Genomic DNA, 19,814 nt, shown 5'->3' with positions numbered 1-19,814 from the left:
TGCACCTAGCAGAAGTAGGTAACGCTCTAGTTGTCCCCACTCTCAGTGGTGTCTATGGAAATGAGTGGGAAGTTTCCATTCTTTTCCAGGTGGCAGTCTAATTTTCCCCGTAGGTGGTGTTAGCAGGCCAAGCAGGGAGCTGACCTTCCATCCCTTGCCTGGAGGAAGCAAGCAATGGTGATCCACTTTGCTTGCCAGGGTAGTGTCAGTGGGTCCAGTGGAGAGCTGAGCCACACCCTCATGCAGCAAGAACTAGACAAGAAGGCAATGTGAGGTGGGGTGAGACACCAGTAGTTTTTACCACCCTTACTCTGGTGCCAGTGGGGTGCAGCCAGGGTGATCATCTACCACAGTTGGCATGAATGAGACTGAATGATGTCATGCAAATCTACCTGCTCCTGTCACCACTTTAATATCTACCTGTCTCTGTGTCAGAAAGATGGGAGAGACGAGCCACCAGACCCACTGGGCAACGAGGCAGGGGAACTGAAGAGAGGCAGGACCAACTGGCATTCTACTTTGTTTCCTCTCTCCATGTGTTGGCAGGGCCCAGCAGGGAGGCGATTTATATGTTGGAAGTAATGAGGTGCCAACTTTTACCAGGAAGTTGTAAGCAGGCCTGAGGGGGGAGATGAACTTCTACTCTACCCAGCTGCAATGAAGCAGTGAGTGCCCAGCTTTTGACTGACGGCTAAAAAAAAAAAAAAAAAAAAAGGTAAAATACAATGCAGAGTCTCACTCATTATACAAAGAAACAAGAAAATCACAAAATGAATGAAAAAGACAACATATCAACACTGAGATGAATCAGATTCTGGATTATCTGACAATGTAAAGCAATCATTATAAAAGTACTTGAATAGTCAGTTACACATTTTCTTGAAACAAATAAAAAAAAGAACCAAACAGGTATCAATACTGATACAAAAACCCTGCTAGTTTACAAAAAATTGATAGGCTCAGTAGTAGAATAGAGGTGACAGAGGAGAAAGTCATTGAACCTGAAGTCAGATCAGTAGAATTTGCTCATTCTGAACAACAGAGAAATAGACTGAAACAAAATAAACAGAGTCCCAGAGATCTGTGGGCTAATAACAAAAGAGCAGAGTCTTAGAGGGAGAAGAGAGAGAAATGGGACTGAAACAATATTTAATAAAATAATGGCTGAACACTTCCCAAATTTGGTGAATTTGGTGAAAGATGTAAAACTATGAATTCAAAAACAGTTAGTGCTATTAAACTGAATGTTTGTGTTCCCTCTCAATTCATGTTGAAGCCCTCATCCCCAGTGTGATGATATCTGAAGGTAATAGAAGGTGTAGCACTCATAAATGGGATTAGTGCCCTAATAAGAAAAGACACAAGAGAGATGATCTTTCTTTCTGCCATGTGAGGATATAGCAAGAAGCCATCTCAAAACAGGGAGCAGGCTCCCATTAGACCCTGAATCATCCAGCACTTTGATCTTGGACCTCTAGCCTCCAGAACTGTGAGTAATAAATGCTTGTTCTTTAAGCCACCTAGTCTGTGGTATTATGTTATAGCCACCCAAGCTAACTAAGACACTGAGTGGACCCCAAATAGAGTAAACCCAAAGAAATGATTTCTAAGACACATCATAGTTAAGCCTCTGAAAACTGAAGAATAAAACAACAACAACAACAATAACTTGAAAGCAACCAGAGAGCAAAGATGCATTACTTATATGGTTACACCAATTCTAAAGACAATGGGTTTGTCATCTGAAGCCATGTAGGCCAGAAGAAAGTGGCCCAACACATTTTAAGTACTGAAAGAAAAGAACTATCAACTGCCAAACCTATATTTTTTTCCTTCAGGATGAAGGGAAAATAAAGACATTTTTAGTTGAAGGAAAAGTAAAAGATTTATTTTTACCCTTAAAGGGTAGCTAAAGGAAGTTCCCTAAAGAGAAAGGAAATGATGACAAAAAAAAGTCTGGACTTTCATAAAGAAAGAACAATGGCATGGGTAAAAATTTGGATAAATATAATAGACTATCCTACTTCTCATGAATGTCAAATCATTTTTGATGACTAAAACAAAATTTAAAAACCTTTGATATGGTGCTCAATGTATACAGAGAAAACACTTTAGACAATTATACTTTATAAGTGGGAGGGTAAATGAACCTCAATGGAAGTAAGATTCATTGGAAGTGATAAAATGTTGATAACAGTACACAATGATTAGTTATGTATGTATACAATGATACTTTTAGCAACCACTGAGAAAACCATACAGAACCATATATTCAAAAATACCACAGAGGCACCTGGGTGGCTCAGTTGGTTAAGCGTCTGACTCTTGGTTTGGCTCAGGTCATGATCTCATGACTGGTGAGATCAAGCCCCATGTTAGGCTGGGCACTCAGCTGGGAGCCTGCTTGAGATTGTCTCCCTCGGCCCCTCCCCCAACTCTCACATACAAGCTCCCCCTCTCTCTCTAAAATAAATAAATAAATCTTTAAAAAAATACTACAAATAAATTATGATGGAATCCTAAAAAATGTTCATGTGACTGACAGAAAAGTAAGAAAAGAGTACTGGAAAACAGGAGAAACAATCAGGAAACTAGTAATAAAATGACAGACTGAAGCCCTAACAGTAATTATTTCAAATGTCAATGGTCAAAATACACCAATTAAAAGAGATAAGCATAATGGATAAAAAAAATCCAACATTGTTTCTTACAAGAAATTCACTTCAAATTAATGACAAGTTGAAAGTAAAAAGTATATGTAAACATAAATCAAAAAAGAAGTGCATATATTAACATCAAGGCAGACTTCAGAACAAAGAAAACCAATTTTATCAATCTTTTCAAGAATATAGGGCGCCTGGGTAGCTCAGATGGTTAAGCCTCTGCCTTCAGCTCAGGTCATGATCCCAGGGTCCTGGGATCAAGTCCCACATCGGGTTCCCTGCTCAGCAGAGAGCCTGCTTCTCCCTCTCCCTCTGCACCTCCCCCTGCTCATGCTCTCTCTCAAATAAATAAATTAAAAAAATCTTAAAAACAAAAAAAGAATGTAGATGAGGAGAGAATACTTTCCAATTTATTTTATGAAGGACCTCATAAAATAAATTGTAGTATTATTTACAATAGCCAAGATATGGAAGCAACCTAAGTGTCTATCAATAGATGAATGTATAAAGGTGTGATATATATATATATATACATATATATATATATGTATATATATATATCCAAATATATTACCCTAGGCAGAGGACCCAAAGAGACATTTTTCCAAAGAAGACACACAGATGGCCAACAGACATGTGAAAAGTTTCTCAACATCACTAATTTCAGGGAAATGCAAATCAAAACCACAGTGAGGTATCTGTCACAGTGAGGTATCTGTCACCTGTCAGAATGGTTACTATCAAAAAGACAACAAATAAAAAGTATTGGCTAGGGGAGCTTGGGTGGCTCAGTTGGTTGAGCGACTGTCTTTGGCTCAGGTTATGATCCTGGAGTCCTGGGATCAAGTCCCGCATTGGGCTCCCTGCTCAGCAGGGAGCCTGTTTCTCCCTCTGACCCTCCTCTCTCTCATGCTCTCTCTCTATCATTCTCTCTCTCTCAATGAATAAATAAAAATCCTTAAAAAATTATTATATATATAAAAAAAGTATTGGCTAGGATGTAGAAAAAAGGGAACACTTGTGCCCCATTAGTGGGAATGTAAGTTGATGCAAGCACCATAGAAGACAGTATGGAGAATCCTCAAAAAACTAAAAATAGAAATACCATACAATCTAGTAATTCCACTACTAGGTATTACCCAAAGAAAACAAAAACACTAAATCAAAGATATATGCACCCATTAGTTTATTGTAGTATTATTTACAATAGCCAAGATATGGAAGCAACCTGTGTCTATCAATAGATGAATGTATAAAGATGTGATATACATACATATATATGTATATATAACAGAACATTACTCAGCCAAAAAAACCATACTATTTCACTTATATGTGAAATCTAAAAATCAAAACAAATGAACAAACACAAACAAAAAGCAGAAGCAGAGAACAAATTGGTGGTTGCCAGAGGGGAGCGGGACTGGTGGGCAAAATAGGTGAAGGAGATCAAGAGCTACAGACATCCAGGTATAAAATAAATAAGAAATGGGGATGAAAAGTACAGCACAGGGGATATCATCAATAATGCACTAATCTTGTACATGGCAGATGGTGACTACACTCATTGTGGTGAGCATTTTATAATATATATAACTCTCGAATCACTATGTTGTCCATCTGAAACTAATACAATATTGTATGTCAGCTATACGTAAATTAAAATTTGAAAAAAATACTTAAATATTTTAACCAATGAGGTGCAAGAACTTCTACATTGAAAACTATAAAAAATTGCTAAAAGCAGTTAAAGAACTCCTAAAAAACAGAACAACAACCTGTGTTCATGGATTCAAAGATTTAATATTGTTAAGATGGCAATACTCTCCAAAGTGATCTATGGATTTAGTGTAATCTTTTGAGCCATGCAGGCGCCCCCGAATTTAGTGTAATCTTAACAAAATCCCAACAGCCTTCCATACCATATATATAAAGAGAACTCATACATCCCAACTTCCAAACTTAATACAAAACTACAGTAATTAAAATAATGTGGTACTGGCATAAGCATAGATATACAGACCAATGGAACAGAATTGAGAACCCAGAAATAAATCTATATATGGGGGTCATTTGATTTTTTTTTTTTTTTTTTACAAGCGTGCCAAGACCATTCAGTGAGGGAAAGGATAGTTTCTTCAACAAATGAATGTTACTGATACAACAAGATATTCTCATGGAAAAAATTCAAGTTGGACCTCAACCTCACACAAAACACACAAAAAAGTTTCAAAATAAATAAAAAACTCAAATTTAAGAGCAAGAGTTATAAAAACTCTTAGAGGAAAGCATAGAAGTAAATGTTCATAACCTTGGATTTGGTAATGGATTCTTAGACATGACATTAAATTCACAAGAACAAAAGAAAAAATAGGCTAATTGGGTTATATCAAATTAAGTACTTTTGTGCATCAGTAGACACTATCAAGAAAGTGAAAGACAACCTACAGATGGGGGAAATATCTGCAAATCATTTATCCAATAAAGGGCTAGTATCAACTCAACAACAAAAAGACAACCCAACTACAAAATGGGCAAACAACTTGAATAGACATTTTTCCAAAGAAGATATACAAATGTCCAACAAGTATATGAAGATATGTTCAATATTAGTCATTAGGAAAATGCAAATCAAACCACAATGAGGTACCATTCAGGTCCACTAGGCGGTATAATTTAAACAAAACAATACAAGACAGAAAACAACTGTTGGTGAAGATGTGGAGAACTTGCAACCCTCATACTTTGCTGGTAAAAATTTAAATGGTGTGAACAGTATAGAAAACAGCTTGGCAATTCCTCAAAAAGCTAATCATAGATTTGCCGTATGTCCCAGCAATTCCACTTCTAGGTGTGTACCCAAAAGAATAGAAAACATGTATTCAAACAAAAGTTTGTACACAAGTGTTCCTGACAGCACTATTTACAATAGCCAAAAGGTGGAGACAACCCAAATGTCTCTCAATGGATGAATGGATAAATGAAATCAAACAAATATATCCATACAATGGAATATTATTCAGTCCTAAAAAGGACTGAAGTACTGATATATGCTATAACATAGATGAATTTCAAAAAGATTATGCTAAGTGAAAGAAGACAGACCCAAAAGGTCATATATTATATGATTCCACTTATATGAAATATCTGAGTAGGTAAATCCACAGGGACAGAAAGTAGATTAGTGTTTACCAGGTCTGAGGAAGTGAAATGGGTAGTGAGTGCTTAATGGCTATGAGGTTTCCTTTTGAGATGATGAAAATGTCTTGGAACTACATAAAGGTGATGCTTGCAAAACCTTGTGAATCTACTAAATGCCACTGAATTGTATAGTTTAACATGGTTAATTTTATGTTATGTGAATTTCATCTTATTAAAAAAAAGGTGGGTATTCATGGATGAGGGAGACTCAGGGATGTGTATAAAACTGCTATTTCATAAAGGAAAAGAAGGAGAAACAGAGTCTGGGATTGGATAAAAGGTATGGTGTATGCACTATTAACTCATTTTTTAATAGGCTGACAGTTTCATGCAAAAGTCATGGTGCCAAAATGTCCCTAGGGACAACATTTAATTGACATAATATAATTTTAATTAACTTAATTAAAAATATTATATCAGAATGTCATGCTCCTCTATTAATAATAGAGCTAATACTGGGGGGCGGAGCAAGATGGCGGAGGAGTAGGAGACCTAGATTTCGTCTGGTCTCAGGAATTCAGCTGAATAGGGATCAAACCATTCTGAACAACTACGAACTCAACAGGAGATCAAAGAGGAGAGTAGCAACAACTATCTGAACAGAGAAGCGACCACTTACTGGAAGGTAGGACGTGCGGAGAAGTGAATCCTAGGCGATATTCGGGAGGATAGACGGCGGGGGAGGGGCCTCCACCGGCCGCTTCTGGCAAGTGATAGAGTTGCGGAGCACAAAATCAGAACTGTTAGAAGTCGACTCCGCTGAGGGACGTCGCTGCAGTGGCTAAGCAGGGGATGGAATCCTCCCGGGACAGTGTGGTCTCAGGACCCTTGGGGTAACAGAAAGACCGGGGGAGTCTGAGTGCGCCAGAGCTCCCAGGTATCGGAGCGGGGAAGCCAGCTGCAGAGACGGAGCCGAGTCGCGGGCTCTCAGCTTGGGGTTGCCATAAACTGTGATCCACGGCCCAGTTGGGCCACTGCTCCTCCAGCAGGGACCCAAAAGGCGGCAGATCCGAGGAGACTCCCCATCCTTCCCAGGGAGGAGCGACGCGGGAATGCACTGCAGGGATCTGCTGGGTTTGGAGACTCCACAAGGGGTCGGGTGCCAGAGATAGCAACGCTCGGTCACAGGCCGGGTGAGCACGGAGAGCGGCCAGAGACCGGGGACAAGGGAGTGACTGCTTTTCTCTGTGGGCGCACTGAGGAGCGGGGCCCCGAGTTCTCAGCTCCTTCGGGTGGAGATTGGGAGGCCACCATTTTTGCCCTGGTCCTCCAAGGCTGTACGGAGAGCTTGCAGGGAACAAAAGCTCCTGAGATCAAACCCGAGCAGCTTGCTTAGCCTGGACGGACAAGGGCGGGGCAATTCAGCCTCCGGCAAAGACATTTGGAATCCACAGCAACAGGCCCCTCCCCCAGAAGATCAGCGCGAACAGCCAGCAAGCCAAGACCAAGTTTACCGATCAAGGAGAACGGGAGAACTCCAGCGCTAGGGGAATACTGCACATAGAATTCATGGCTTTTTTTTACCATGATTCATTAGTTCATCAAAGTTAATTTTTGTTAACTGTTTTTTTTTCTTTTTCTTTTTCCCTTTTTCAACCAACATCTTATCAATCTCTTTTTTTAAAAAAAAATTTTTTTTATTTTTCATTTTTAGAGTCATATTTTATCCCTTCATAGTAGTTACCCTTATTTTTGGCATATATATATCAGTTGTTCTCTCTTTAAAATTTTGAGATACAGTTTCTTCTAACAGATCAAAATATACCCTAAATCACTAGAGTATGGTTCTGTTCTAGTCTCCTGCCTGATCGCATTCTCTCCCTTTTTTCTTCTTTTTTTTTAATCTTCTTTCTTTTTTCAAACAACTTCTTATCTTATCAAGTCCTTTTATAAAACTTTTATAATTTTCATCTTTACAGTCATCTTCCATTCCTTCATTTTATCAACCCTTATTTTGTACATATATGTCTTTCTTCCTTTAAAATTTTAGGAGGCACTTTTTTCTAACAGAGCAAAATACGCCCAAAATCTAGTGTGTGGCACTGATCTATGCACTAGCCTGATCATATTTGACCACATTCTGCTTTTTGTGTATTGTTCTGTTTTTGTTTTTATCTTTTTTTTTCTTTGTTTTTCTCTTTCTTTTTTCTTTCTTTCCATTTCTTTTCCCCTGGTTTCAGGTCTTTTCTGATTTGTATACAGTATATTTGCTGGGGACATTGTAAACCTGTTAGCATTTTGTTCTCTCATTCATCTACTCTCCTCTGGACAAAATGACAAGACGAAAAAAATCACCTCAGCAAAAAGAACAAGAGGTAGTACCATCAGCCAGGGACCTACTCAATAAGGACATTAGTACGATGTCAGACCTAGAGTTCAGAATCATGACTTTAAAGATACTGGCTGGGCTTGAAAAAAGAATGGAAGTTATTAGAGAAACCTTTCTGGAGAAATAAAAGAACTAAAATCTAACCAAGTCGAAATCAAAAAGGCTATTGATGAGGTGCAATCAAAAATGGGGGCACTAACTGCTAGGATAAATGAGGCAGAAGAGAGAATAGGCGATATAGAAGACCAAATGATGGAAAATAAAGAGGCTGAGAAAAAGAGGGAGAAACAACTACAGGATCACGAGGGCAGAATTCGAGAGATAAGCGATACGATAAGAGGAAACAACATTAGATTAATTGGGATCCCAGAAGAAGAAGAAAGAGAGAGAGGGGCAGAAGGTATATTGGAGCAAATAATAGCAGAGAACTTCCCTAATGTGAGGAAGGAAACAGGCATCAAAATCCAGGAGGCACAGAGAACTCCTCTCAAAATCAATAATAATAGGTCAACACCCTGACATCTAATAGTAAAACTTACGAGTCTCAGAGACAAAGAGAAAATCCTGAAAGCAGCTCGGGAGAAGAGATATGTAACCTACAATGGTAGAAACATTAGATTGGCAACAGACCTATCCACAGAGACCTGGCAGGCCAGAAAGGACTGGCAAGATATCTTCAGAGCACTAAACGAGAAAAATATGCAGCCAAGAATACTATATCCAGCTAGGCTGTCATTGAAAATAGAAGGAGAGATAAAAAGCTTCCAGAACAAACAAAAACTAAAGGAATTTGCAAACACGAAACCAGCCCTCCAAGAAATATTGAAAGGGGTCCTCTAAGCAAAGAGAGAGCCTAAAAGCAGCAAAGATCAGAAAGGAACACAGACAACATACAGTAACAGTCACCTTACAGGCAATACAATGGCACTAAATTCATACCTTTCAATAGTTACCCTGAATGTAAATGGGCTCAATGCCCCAATCAAAAGACACAGGCTATCAGATTGGATTAAAAAACAAGACCCATCCATATGCTGTCTGCAAGAGACTCATTTTAGACCCAAAGACACCCCCAGATTGAAAGTGAGGGGGTGGAAAACCATTTACCATTCTAATGGACACCAAAAGAAAGCTGGGGTGGCAATCCTTATATCAGACAAACTAGATTTTAAAACAAAGACTGTAATAAGAGATGAGGAAGGACACTATATCCTACTTAAAGGGTCTATCCAACAAGAAGATCTAACAAATGTAAATATCTATGCCCCGAACATGGGAGCAGCCAATCATATAAGGCAATTAATAACAAAAGCAAAGAAACACATTGACAACAATACAATAATAGTGGGGGACTTTCACACCCCCCTGACTAAAATGGACAGATCATCTAAGCAAAAGATCAACAAGGAAATAAAGACTTTAAATGACACCCTGGACCAAATGGACTTCACAGACATATTCAGAACATTCCATCCCAAAGCAACGGAATACACATTCTTCTCTAGTGCCCATGGAACATTCTCCAGAATTGATCACATCCTAGGTCACAAATCAGGTCTCAACCGGTACCAAAAGATTGGAATCATTCCCAGCATGTTTTCAGACCACAATGCTTTGAAACTAGAACTCAATCACAAGAGGAAAGTTGGAAAGAACTCAAATACATGGAGGCTAAAGAGCATCCTACTAAAGAATGAATGGGTCAACCAGGAAATTAAAGAAGAATTAAAAAAATTCATGGAAACCAATGAAAATGAAAACACAACTGTCCAAAATCTTTGGGATACAGCAAAGGCAGTCCTGAGAGGAAAGTATATAGCAATACAAGCCTTTCTCAAGAAGCAAGAAAGGTCTCAAATACACAATCTAACCCTACACCTAAAGGAGCTGGAGAAAGAACAGCAAATAAAGCCTAAACCCAGCAGGAGAAGAGAAATCATAAAGATCAGAGCAGAAATCAATGAACTAGAAACCAAAAGAACAGTAGAACAGATCAACGAAACTAGGAGCTGGTTCTTTGAAAGAATTAACAAGATTGATAAACCCCTGGCCAGACAGATCAAAAAGAAAAGAGAAATGACCCAAATCAACAAAATCATGAATGAAAGAGGAGAGATCACAACCAACACCAAAGAAATACAAACAATTATAAGAACATATTATGAGCAACTCTATGCCAGCAAATTAGATAACCTGGAAGAAATAGGTGCATTCCTAGAGATGTATCAACTACCAAAACTGAACCAGGAAGAAATAGAAAACCTGAACAGACCTATAACCACGAAGGAAATTGAAGCAGTCATCAAAAATCTCCCAACAAACAAAAGCCCAGGGCCAGATGGCTTCCCAGGGGAATTCTATCAGACATTTAAAGAAGAATTAATACCTATTCTCCTGAAACTGTTCCAAAAAATAGAAATGGAAGGAAAACTTCCAAATTCATTTTATGAGGCCACCATTACCTTGATCCCAAAACCAGACAAAGACCCCATCAAAAAGAAGAATTACAGACCAATATCCTTGACGAACATGGATGCAAAAATTCTCACCAAAATACTAGCCAATAGGATCCAACAGTATATTAAAAGGATTATTCACCACGACCAAGTGGGATTTATCCCTGGGCTGCAAGGCTGGTTCAACATCCGCAAATCAATCAACGTGATACAATACATTAACAAAAGAAAGAACAAGAATCATATGATCCTCTCAATAGATGCAGAAAAAGCATTTGACAAAGTACAGCATCCTTTCTTGATCAAAACTCTTCAGAGTATAGGGATAGAGGGTACATACCTCAATATCATAAAAGCCATCTACGAAAAACCTACAGCGAATATCATTCTCAATGGGGAAAGGCTGAGAGCTTTTCCGCTAAGGTCAGGAACACGGCAGGGATGTCCACTCTCACCACTGCTATTCAACATAGTATTAGAAGTCCTAGCCACAGCAATCAGACAACAAAAAGAAATCAAAGGCATCCAAATCGGCAGAGGAAGTCAAACTCTCACTCTTTGCAGATGATATGACACTGTATGTGGAAAACCCAAAAGACTCCACCCCAAAACTGCTAGAAATCATACAGGAATTCAGTCAAGTAGCAGGCTATAAAATCAATGCATAGAAATCAGTGGCATTCCTATACACCAACAACAAGACAGAAGAGAGACAAATCAAGGAGTCGATCCCATTCACAATTGCACCCAAAACCATAAGATACCTAGGAATAAATTTAACCAAAGAGGCAAAGGATCTGTACTCAGAAAACTATAAAATACTCAGGAAAAAAATTGAAGAAGACACAAAGAAATGGAAAAACGTTCCATGCTCATGGATTGGGAGAACCAACATTGTGAAGATGTCAATGCTACCTAGAGGAATCTACACATTCAATGCAATCCCCATCAAAATACCATCCACTTTTTTCAAAGAAATGGAACAAATAATCCTAAAATTTGTATGGAACCAGAAGAGACCCCGAATAGCCAGAGGAATATTGAAAAAGAAAAGCAAAGCTGGCGGCATCACAATTCCGGACTTCCAGCTCTATTACAAAGCTGTCATCATCAAGACAGTATGGTGCTGGCACAAAAACAGACACATAGATCAATGGAACAGAATCGAGAGCCCAGAAATGGACCCTCAACTCTATGGTCAACTTATCTTTGACAAAGCAGGAAAGAATGTCCAATGGAAAAAAGACAGTCTCTTCCACAAATGGTGTTGGGAAAATTGGACAGCCACATGCAGAAGAATGAAACTGGACCATTTCCTTACACCACACACAAAAATAGACTCCAAATGGTTGAAAGACCTATACATGAGACAGGAGCCCATCAAAATCCTAAAGAACACAGATAGCAACCTCTTCGACCTCAGCCGCAGCAACTTCTTCCTAGAAACATCACCAAAGGCACGGGAAGCCAGGTCAAAAATGAACTATTGGGATTTCATCAAGATAAAAAGCTTTTGCACAGCAAAAGAAACAGTCCACAAAACCAAAAGACAACCGACAGAATGGGAGAAAATATTTGCAAATGACATATCAGATAAAGGGCTAGTATCCAAAATCTATAAAGAACTTATCAAACTCAACACCCAAAGAGCAAATAATCCAATCAAGGAATGGGCACAAAACATGAACAGACATTTTTCCAAAGAAGACATCCAAATGGCCAACAGGCACATGTAAAAGTGCTCAACATCGCTCGGCATCAGAGAAATCCAAATCAAAACCTCAATGAGATACCACCTCACACCAGTCAGAATGGCTAAAATTAACAAGTCAGGGAACGACAGATGTTGGCGGGGATGTGGAGAAAGGGGAACCCTCCTACACTGTTGGTGGGAATGCAAGCTGGTGCAACCCCTCTGGAAAACAGTATGGAGGTTCCTCAAACAGTTGAAATTAGAGCTACCATTCGATCGAGCAATTGCTCTACTGGGTATTTACCCCAAAGATACAAATGTAGGACCCAAAGGGGTACGTGCACCCCAATGTTTATAGCAGCAATGTCCACAATAGCCAAACTGTGGAAAGAGCCAAGATGTCCATCGACAGATGAATGGATAAAGAAGATGTGGTATATATCCACAATGGAATATTATGCAGCCATCAAAACGAATGAGATCTTGCCATTTGCAACGACGTGGATGGAACTGGAGGGTGTTATGCTTAGTGAAATAAGTCAATCAGAGAAAGACATGTATCATATGACCTCACTGATATGAGGAATTCTTCATCTCAGGAACAAACTGAGGGTTGCTGGAGTGGTCGGGGGTGGGAGGGATGGGGTGGCTGGGTGATAGACATTGGGGAGGGTATGTGCTACGGTGAGCGCTGTGAATTGTGCAAGACTGTTGAATCACAGATCTGTACTTCTGAAACAAATAACGCAACACATTTTAAGAAAAAAGAAAAAGAAGAAGATAGCAGGAGAGGAAGAATGAAGGGGAGTAAGTCAGAGGGGGAGACGAACCAGGAGAGATGATGGACTCTGAAAAACAAACTGAGGTTTCTAGAGGGGAGGAGGATAGGGGGATGGGTTAGCCTGGTGATGGGTATTAAAGAGGGCACATTCTGCATGGAGCACTGGGTGTTATAAATAAACAATGAATCATGGAACACTACACCAAAACAAATGATGTAATATATGGTGATTAACATAACAATAAAAAATTAAAAAAAAATAAAAAAAATAATAGAGCTAATACTGCCCGGTGTCTAACACAGTGCTTGACACAGACTAGGTCCTCAGTAAATGGTAATTACTACAGAAAGGCTTGAGGGCTGGCCCTGCCTTCTTCAGTTCTGCCCCAGTACCTTGCAAAGGGCTGGACACAGGCACAGACACACTGCAGCGAGGGAAGAAGAGCCATAACCCTTGGCTCTGGGACATGCCACTATGAAAAGTCTCTCCTGCAGGCTGTGCTGGGGTGGAGGGGCTGGAGAGGGGCATCATGGTTCTGTATCCAGAGGGCCCAAGGGTAACAAGCTATAGCACAAGACAGAGTCAGGGGAGAGCTCAGGAAATGCAAACAGCTGCAGAGGAAGAGGGGATAGCAGGCCAAGACTGATGACACATGGCATGTGAACAGCTTACTTGGATTCCATCTTTATGTGCTATCCCCTTGTGCATCTTCCTTTCAACCTGGACCTGCTTCTTCAACCTCCTTCTTTGCATCTTCTCCAGCCACAGGTCATCTAAACTGATGCGTGGGTGACGACGAATGATGCTCCTGGGTTGTGAAGGAGTCTCCCTGGGGACATCCTCTGCAGAGACGGAGGGGAGGGTCCATGCCACCCTCTCAGTGGTAGAGAATGGCTCTATGTGAAAAGCTTTCTGACTGTGGGAGCAACTGGGCTTCATGCCTTGTTCTTCCCACCGCATGTGGTTCTGGAGAGCAGAGAGGAGAACATATCAACTGGGCACAGTGTCCTTTTTCTGCTCAGATTTTTGGGTATTACCCCATCTTTTGGTTAATCCCCAAAATACAGATGCCAGTGAAATACTCTGTTCACAGTAATTTTGGAAAATGTGAAGATCAGGAATAAGACAAATCTTGTTTCTGTTAAAATCTACACTTTCAAGACTATTTCAAAAAATCAAGTCTTCTACCTTGATCAAAGAAAGTCTTGAAAGTAATCACTGAACTTGGCATGCTCATTAGAAACTTTTTAAAGGTCAATAGCTGGGGCAAAAGCTTTTGCTTAAACAATATCCCCTGAGAACAGAATTTGAACACAAACACACTCAGGCACTTCTTACTTCTTTCTTGGCACAGACATTAACTCAATGTACACACAGCTGCACCTTACCTGTGCTACCCTCACTTTGTCCCAGTTTAGTTATCCACTCAGACACCGTAACTGAATTCAAAATAAAATTTGCCCCTCCTAACAGAATACTTCAGATTTGTGTTGACATGGCCATCCTTTCTGTTCTAATCAACCCACAGGCAGGGAAATGAAGCTCTTTTTTTCACAGGTGTTCTTCAAGTCCCATGACCCCCGCCCCCACCCCACCCTGGAGGACACCTCTTTCACAACACTTCTTTGGAATGTCATCCCCAATACTTTGTGTATAAATAATATAAAATAATGGTGGAAACAAAGGTGAAATTTCTTTTAACTATTTTAAGAGTCTGCCTTAAATAATGTATACATATACATATGTATATATATGTATGTATGCACACACTTCCATGGGAAGAGAGAATAACGTAGAAGAGGAGCATGGGGGAGCATTATTGTTTCTTATGGTTTTGGGGTACAGCCTGGGAACTCGGACTTTTCAAAGTTCTCCAGGTGATTCTAATATGCACCCAAGGTTTAAAAATCACTGTTCATTTTGGTTTTTTAGCTCCCAAATATTGCTCTAAGTTTAAAAAGTGTTTTCATTTAGTTTTCTCTCCCCAACTCCACCGTGGGTTAGAAACAGCTGGTGTATTATCCTACAGATAGAGTCTTGGAAAGCTTCAGCGATTGCCTGAGTTCACACAGCTCTGTGTGTCTTCATATTGTGATTCTAAACCCCATGTCCATTCCCTATTCTACATTGTATAAATTCCTGTTGTTTCATAGGTAGATAGAATGACTCCATAAAAAGCAAGGACAATACCTCAGACTCTTTTATAATTCTCAAAGTCCCCCCAAAAGGAATGGATGTTAATTAAGTACATCTGTATGCAAGGCTCCCTTTTATGCACTTCACACTTACTTTTATGCACTACGTACATTAGATAAAGAAGGTGGATCCTCCTAATGCCATTCAGCAAGTAAATGACATTAAGCCTTCTGGAAGGAAGGCAAGAAACCTGACACTGGCGCTTCCACAAGAATGCAACTTACTGCCACTAAAGATGAGGTCACTTATTTTCAAGTTAGAAGGCAACTTGGACTTTTGCATCACACCACTCCCTAGCCTTCTATCAGCCTGTACCTGAGTTGTTGGCTGGGGTCTCTTCATGCCACCATGACAGCTTTATCCTCAACTTTTCTCTCATCGTAACTTTAGAACATTAGCACTTTTATATCTTGGTTCTGGGCCATTGGAGAGAATGCTGGCTGGAGACTGAGTGTCTAAGTGCAAAGTTTACCTTGATTTTTTCTGTATGCTCAATAGAAAAGAGTTAACTCCCCTCCCACCCCTTTTCCTACCTTGGGAGCCTGCTAGAGTCATATATCCATTTACTTACCAAAGAGCTTTGCTCTCAGGAAAAATGGTCTTATTCTGAGGCCATTAATTAGAGTAGCAAACTCTTCTTGTGAGTGGGCTAGACTTAGTGACTCACTTCTAATGAACAGAATATGGGAGAAGGGATGGGATGCCACTTCTGAGATTATGTTATAGAAAGGCTGTGGCTTCATTTTGGGGGGCCTCTCATGGATCCCCTTGCTCTGCAGGAAGCCAAATGACATACTGTGAAGAGTGTTATGGAGAGGCTCATGTGGCAGGAAACCGATGTCTCCAGCCAACAGACAGCAGGGATCTGTGACCTGTCACAGAGCAAGCGTGGAAGCAAGACATCCTGCAGTCCAGCCTTGGATGTGAGTGCTGCCATTGCCAAAACACTGACTACAGCCTTGTGAAAGACTCTGAGCCAAAGGCACCCAGCTAAGTCAGGCTGGTCATGCAGCAATGGATAACTCATACTCTTGGGAACCTGCTAGAAGTACACATTTTCAAGCCCGATCAAGACTTTTCTGAATTAGAAGTTCTAGGGGTGGGGCCAGCAATCTGTTTATAATGCCCTCTAGGGATTATGTTGCAAGGGTAGTTTAAGAATTGCTGTACTAGAGAGACGGGCAAGTAAGAGAGAGGCAAGGCAGATCAGGCTGTTCTGTGCTCCTCATGCATCCTAGGGTGGAGGGTCAGGGAGCAGACTGTGGGGTTAGATAAGCTGAGTTTGAATCCTGGCTGTGGCTCTTAGCAGCAGTGTGGCTTTGGGCAACTTTCCTTAACTTCCTCTCTATTTCTCTACCTTAAAATGGCAATATTAATACCTCTCAGAAAAGTTATCAGAATTAAATGAGAGAATATACATATAGCACTTAGCATAATGCCTGTCACATATATATTGCATCAATATATGGTAGCCAAAACTGCTGTTTTTATTAATAAGTAGACAAGGCTGAGAGGGCTGTGGTGGTAATACAGTCTTATCTCTCTGGAATGATGTGTTTTCAGGTCCTACTTCAGCACTTCACTATAAACATGCTACTCAGCATTAAACTCATTCTCTGATTTTTCATTTTTATTTTGAAGAATCTTAAAATTTTTATTTGGGGAAATTTCTAGTATAAATCTGTAATTCTCTTTGTAGTATTGGATACAGATAACCCAAGAGTATGAATTATCCATTGCTGCATGATCAGCCTGACAGTATAGATTAGGTTTATTCAGTTTACATCCTTGTAAAGTAAACTCGTTATCCACAAATGAACAAGATGCTCTCCAAATATCTCTCTATTTAATATCAGACATTTCATCAGCCAGCACAAGCAAGGCAGAAAGCAGTAAGATAGAAAAGACAACTTCCTTGTAAGGAAAAAGCAATTTAAATGACATCATCAGAAACCACGGAGGCCAGAAAGAAGAGGTACAACATTTTTCAAGTGTCGTTTTTAAAGAAAACAATTGTTAATGAAGAATCCTATATGCAGTGAAAATATTCTTCAGGAATAAAGGAAAAATCAAGACATTCTCAGAGAAAGGAAAACGGAATTTTTACCATCAGATGTACCCTTAAAAATAGTTAAAATATGCAACAATCAGACAAGAAGAAATAAAAGCATTCATATTAGTAAGGAAGAAGTAAAACTGTCACAATTTGCAGACAAAATGATACTATATATAGATAACCATAAAAAATCCATCAAAAAACTATTAGAACTAATAAATAAATTCAATAAAGTCACAGGACACGGAATTAATTAGCAGAACTCTGTTGCATCTCTATACAAATAATGAATTAGCAGAAAGAGAAATAAGAGAATATTTCCATTTATAATTACATCAAAAAGAATAAGATACCTACTAATAAATTTAACCAAGGAGGTGAAAGACCTGTATGCTGAAAGCTAGAAGACACTGATGAAAGACATTGAAGATGACACAAATAGGTAGAAAGATATCCCATGTTTATGGATAATAAGAATTAATCTTATTAAAATATCCATACTACCCAAATCAATCTACAGATTCAATGTAATCTGTCAGAATACTAGTATCATTTTTCATATAACTACAACAAATAATCCTAAAATTTGTATGGAACCACAAAAGACCCCAAATAAGCCAAAGCAATATTGAGAAAGAAGAACAAAGCTGGAGATTTCAAGATATACTACAAAGCTATAGTAATCAAAACAATATGGTACGGGCACAAAAACAGATGGATAGACCAATGGAACAGAATAGGAAGCCCAGAAATAAACCCGCACTTACATGGTCAATTAGTCTATGACACAGGAGGCAAGAATATACAATGGGGATAAGTCAGTCTCTTCAATAAATGGTGTTGGGAAAACTGGACAGCTACATGCAAAAGAATGAGATTGAACCAGTTTCTTATACCATACACATAAATAAACTCAAAATGGTTTAAAGGCCTAAATGTCAGACCTGAAACCATAAAACTCATAAAACAAAACATGGGCAGCAAATTCTTGGATATTGGCCTTAGTAATATTTTTCTGAATCTTTTTCCTCAGGCAAGGGCAGCAAAAGCAAAAATAAACAATTGGGACTACACCAAACTAAAGAGTTTTTGCACAGCAAAGGAACTAACAAAAAGGCAACCCACTGAATGGGAGAAGACATCTGCAAATGATAGATCTGATAAGGGGTTAATAGCCAAAATACAAAAAGAACTCACGCAATTCAACACACACACAAAACAAATAATCCAATTTAAAAATGGGCAGAGGGGTGCCTGAGTGGCTCAGTTGGTTAAGCGACTGCCTTCGGCTCAGGTCATGATCCTGGAGTCCCGGGATCGAGTCCCGCATCGGGCTTCCTGCTCAGCAGGGAGTCTGCTTCTCCCTCTGACCTTCTTCCCTCTCATGCTCTCTCTCTACCATTCTCTCTCTCAATAAATAAATAAAAATCTTTTAAAAAAATAAATAAATAAATAAAAATGGGCAGAGGACCTGAATAGACATTTTTTTCTAAAGAAGATATCCAGTTGGCCAACAGACATATGAAATGATGCTCAACATCATTAATCATCAGGGACATGCAAATCAAAGCCACAATGAGATACCACCTCACACATATCAGAATGGCTATTACCAAAAAGACAAAAAATTAGTGTTGGTAAAAATGTGGGGAAAAGGGAACCCTGATGCACTGTTGGTGGGAAGGTAAATTGGTGCAGCCAGTATGGAAAACAGTATGGAGGCCCCTCAAAAAATTAAAAATATTCCTTATATTCCACATATGAGTGAAACCATATGATAATTGTCTTTCTGCTTGACTTATTTCACTTAGCATGATCCCCTCCAGTTCCATCCATGTCAATGCAAATTGTTGGTATTCATCCTTTCTGATGGCTAATACTCCATTGTATATATGGACCACATCTTCTTTATCCATTCATCTGTTGAAGGGTATCTCGGCTCCTTCCACAGTTTGGCTATTGTGGACATTGCTGCTATGAACATTGGGGTGCAGGTGCCCCTTCTTTTCACTACATCTGTCTGTATCTTTGGGGTAAATACCTAGTAGTGCAATTGCTGGGTTGTAGGGTAGCTCTATTTTTAGCTTATTGAGGAACCTCCATACTCTTTTCTAAAGTGGCTGTACCAACTCGCATTCCCACCAACAGTGTAAGAGGGGTCCCCTTTCTCCACATCCCCACCAATATTTGTTGTTGCCTGTCTTGTTAATTTTAGCCATTCTAATGGGTATGAGGTGGTATTTCATTGTGGTTTTGATTTGTATTTCCCTGATGCCAAGGGATGTGGAGCATTTTTTCATGTGTCGGTTAGCCATTTGTATGTCTTCTTTGGAGAAGTGTCTGTTCGTGTCTTCTGCCCATTTCTTGACTGGATTTTTTGTTTTTTGGGTGTTGAGTTTGATAAGTTCTTTATAGATCTTGGATACCAGCCCTTTATC

General features: G+C 39.4%; 1 protein-coding gene across 3 annotated transcripts in view; it reads right to left on the bottom strand.

Moving 5' to 3' along the window:
- Positions 1–19,814, bottom strand: part of ARHGEF4 (Rho guanine nucleotide exchange factor 4) — a 253,138-nt gene that overhangs the window by 117,687 nt on the left and 115,637 nt on the right. For all 3 annotated transcript variants that reach the window (XM_027588386.1, XM_027588387.1, XM_027588388.1), the window contains exon 3: positions 13,797–14,090. In XM_027588386.1, the coding sequence (XP_027444187.1) occupies positions 13,797–14,090 (294 nt within the window). The remainder of the gene's footprint in view (positions 1–13,796; positions 14,091–19,814) is intronic.

The sequence above is a fragment of the Zalophus californianus genome, chromosome 3 (genome assembly GCF_009762305.2).
Source record: "Zalophus californianus isolate mZalCal1 chromosome 3, mZalCal1.pri.v2, whole genome shotgun sequence".
In the NCBI taxonomy this organism is placed as follows: Eukaryota; Metazoa; Chordata; class Mammalia; order Carnivora; family Otariidae; genus Zalophus; species Zalophus californianus.
The sequence above is the reverse complement of the archived record's forward strand: the minus strand, read 5'-3'. Positions and strand labels throughout refer to the sequence as shown.